Source organism: Microtus ochrogaster, chromosome 24 (assembly GCF_000317375.1).
Source record: "Microtus ochrogaster isolate Prairie Vole_2 chromosome 24, MicOch1.0, whole genome shotgun sequence".
Taxonomy (NCBI): domain Eukaryota; kingdom Metazoa; phylum Chordata; class Mammalia; order Rodentia; family Cricetidae; genus Microtus; species Microtus ochrogaster.
Window position 1 is genome coordinate 8,777,638 of NC_022024.1, and position 2,171 is coordinate 8,779,808.

Below are 2,171 nucleotides of genomic sequence, written 5' to 3' on the forward strand. Positions count from 1 at the left end.
AAAAAAAAAAAAAAAAAGCAAAGAAAAATGTGAACAGAGACAAAGCTTCCCTTTGACATTCCAACCACCCTGCCCAGCACCGTCCCTCACTCAGACCTCTGGGAAGAGCCTGGACTGCCCGAGTCTTCACAACCACACTTGCCCTCAGCTCCTCCTTCTCCTGCCACACCCCATTCCTCCTGCCTTCCCTGCCGGGCTCTTTCTTCCTCCAGTTCCCTGTCTCTCTCCCCTCACCCACCTACGGTGGTAGCAAAGCTGATGACTTCCTCTCGGTTGCCAGGAACCACGCTCTGGGGCTGCAGTTTCCGGAGGGCTCTGGTTAGTGCGGCCTGGGGCAGAGGACGACTTATTCTGGGACGGCTGGTCAGGTGCAGCCCCTTCAGAATTTGCTGCTTGGCTAGCTCTAGGACCAGAGCGCGTTCTCCTTGGGGTACCAGGGTTGGGCCTCCACAGGACGGGCACACAGATCTTGCGCTCTGCACCCACGCCAATGCCCACAGAAGCACTGGCCAGAGATGGACATCTGAGAGCCCCATGCCCCAGGTAGATGGCCCAAAGTTGAGAGCCTCGGATGGCAATTTAACGAGCCAGAGGGGGCAGCAGCAGAAGCCCGCAGGAGCAGGAGGAGCAAGCAATGGTTCAGCTACTTTTGAGGAAGGGCAGAGAGAGCTACTTGTCCTCGATGGCCCGGGGTTCAGGAAGCCTGAGAGCAGATCATCTGATGGGTAGCTATGTTTGACCCTCACAGCTCATGGCTGGCTACTGAGCACGGTCTCTTTAGAGCCTACTGCTTGGGCTCCCTCACCTAGTGGTCAGCCTGCACACCTAACCTCTGAGCCTTAGGATTGGCCGGCTGCACTGCCCATCAGGCCCCTGCAGGGGGTGGCGGTCTCCCCCACGGTTCAAGTTTCGCCCTCTGACTGTGGTGACTTGAGGTAGGGGCATGAGGTAGGGGTGCAACGTGGCCATGCATGATGCAAGAAAGAGGATGATTTCACAGTCGCTCAGTTCCCAAGGTCCGGGACTCAGAGGAGTAACTCCAGGGGAGCCAAGTGGGGAAAGGTGGCTCTTTAATGCCCCCTGTCTTCCCAGCTTGACCACCAACTTCTGTAATAGTTTTTTGAGGCAGCCATGGGTTCCGATGGTTAGTTCTTGGGGGTCTCCAGGTCAGAAGAATTCTGGTGTTCATTTCTAGCTTTACAGATGCGATAGGGGTGAGACTTTAGAAGAGGTGGTGGGAAAATGGAGTCCCTTTGCTCAGGCCAAGGTGGCAATGCCACGGGATATTGAAGTTACCTTTTGACCCTGCCTGTGCTGGCTGCCCAGAGTCCAACTGGGGGAGGGGCCAGAGCAAGGGGTGAGATCGTGCTTCTGTGATGTCTGGGGAAATCCAGGGAGGTGGGGGTTGTAGTGATGCAACCTGACAGCAGCACAAAGTCCATCGAGGCTGGCAGAGGGCATGCGCCTTTGCAGAGCCTGTGCCCAGGGACCACTTGTCTTTAGAACACTGTAGGAGTTGGCTAACTCTGAGGCATCCCAGGGGTGGTGCCAGGCCTCTGATAATGTGGTTGGAAATGGGAGTTTAAGAGATAAAGCAGGGAAAACTTAGCCGCCTTGGCTGCTCATCATCCAGCCTTCCAGTCGCTCGTCACGGACTTTGAGCATGTATGTGTGTGAGGCCGGAGGACAGCCCTGAGTGCCACCTCAGGGACTCCATCCTCCTTTGAGGCAGGGTCTCTCATTGGTCTGGAGTTCATCCATTAGACTAGACTGGCTGGCCAGTGAGTCCCAGGGATTGCCTTGTGTTTCTGCCTTCCCAACAACTGAGATTGCCAGCTCATGTTCCCATTTCTCCCTGGGCTCTGGAGACTCTTAGTGCAGGTCCTATGCTTGTAAGGCAATAGCTTTACCTTCCGAGTCATCCCCCAGTCTCTGACTCCATTCCCCTCCTCCCTAACCCCTAACACCTTCCCACAAAGGGTTTCTCTGTGTAGCCTTGGCTGTACTGGAACTCTGCAGACCAGGCTGGCTTCAAACTCAGAGATCCACTGGCATCTGCCTCCCAAGTGCTGGGATTAAAGGTGTGCACCACCACTGCCCATCTTTTTTGTTTTGTTGTTGTTTTTGTCTTTTGTTTTGTTTTGGTTTTTCGAGACAGGGTTTCTCTGTAG

General features: G+C 54.9%; 1 protein-coding gene across 1 annotated transcript in view; it reads right to left on the bottom strand.

Annotated features, from left to right (window-relative positions):
• Nucleotides 1–773, bottom strand: part of Inhbe (inhibin subunit beta E) — a 1,964-nt gene extending 1,191 nt beyond the window's left edge. Inside the window, exon 1 of the mRNA XM_005357993.1 lies at nucleotides 239–773. Coding sequence (XP_005358050.1) covers nucleotides 239–536 — 298 coding nt within the window. The 5' untranslated portion in view covers nucleotides 537–773. The remainder of the gene's footprint in view (nucleotides 1–238) is intronic.
• Between the last annotated feature and the right edge of the window lie 1,398 nt (nucleotides 774–2,171).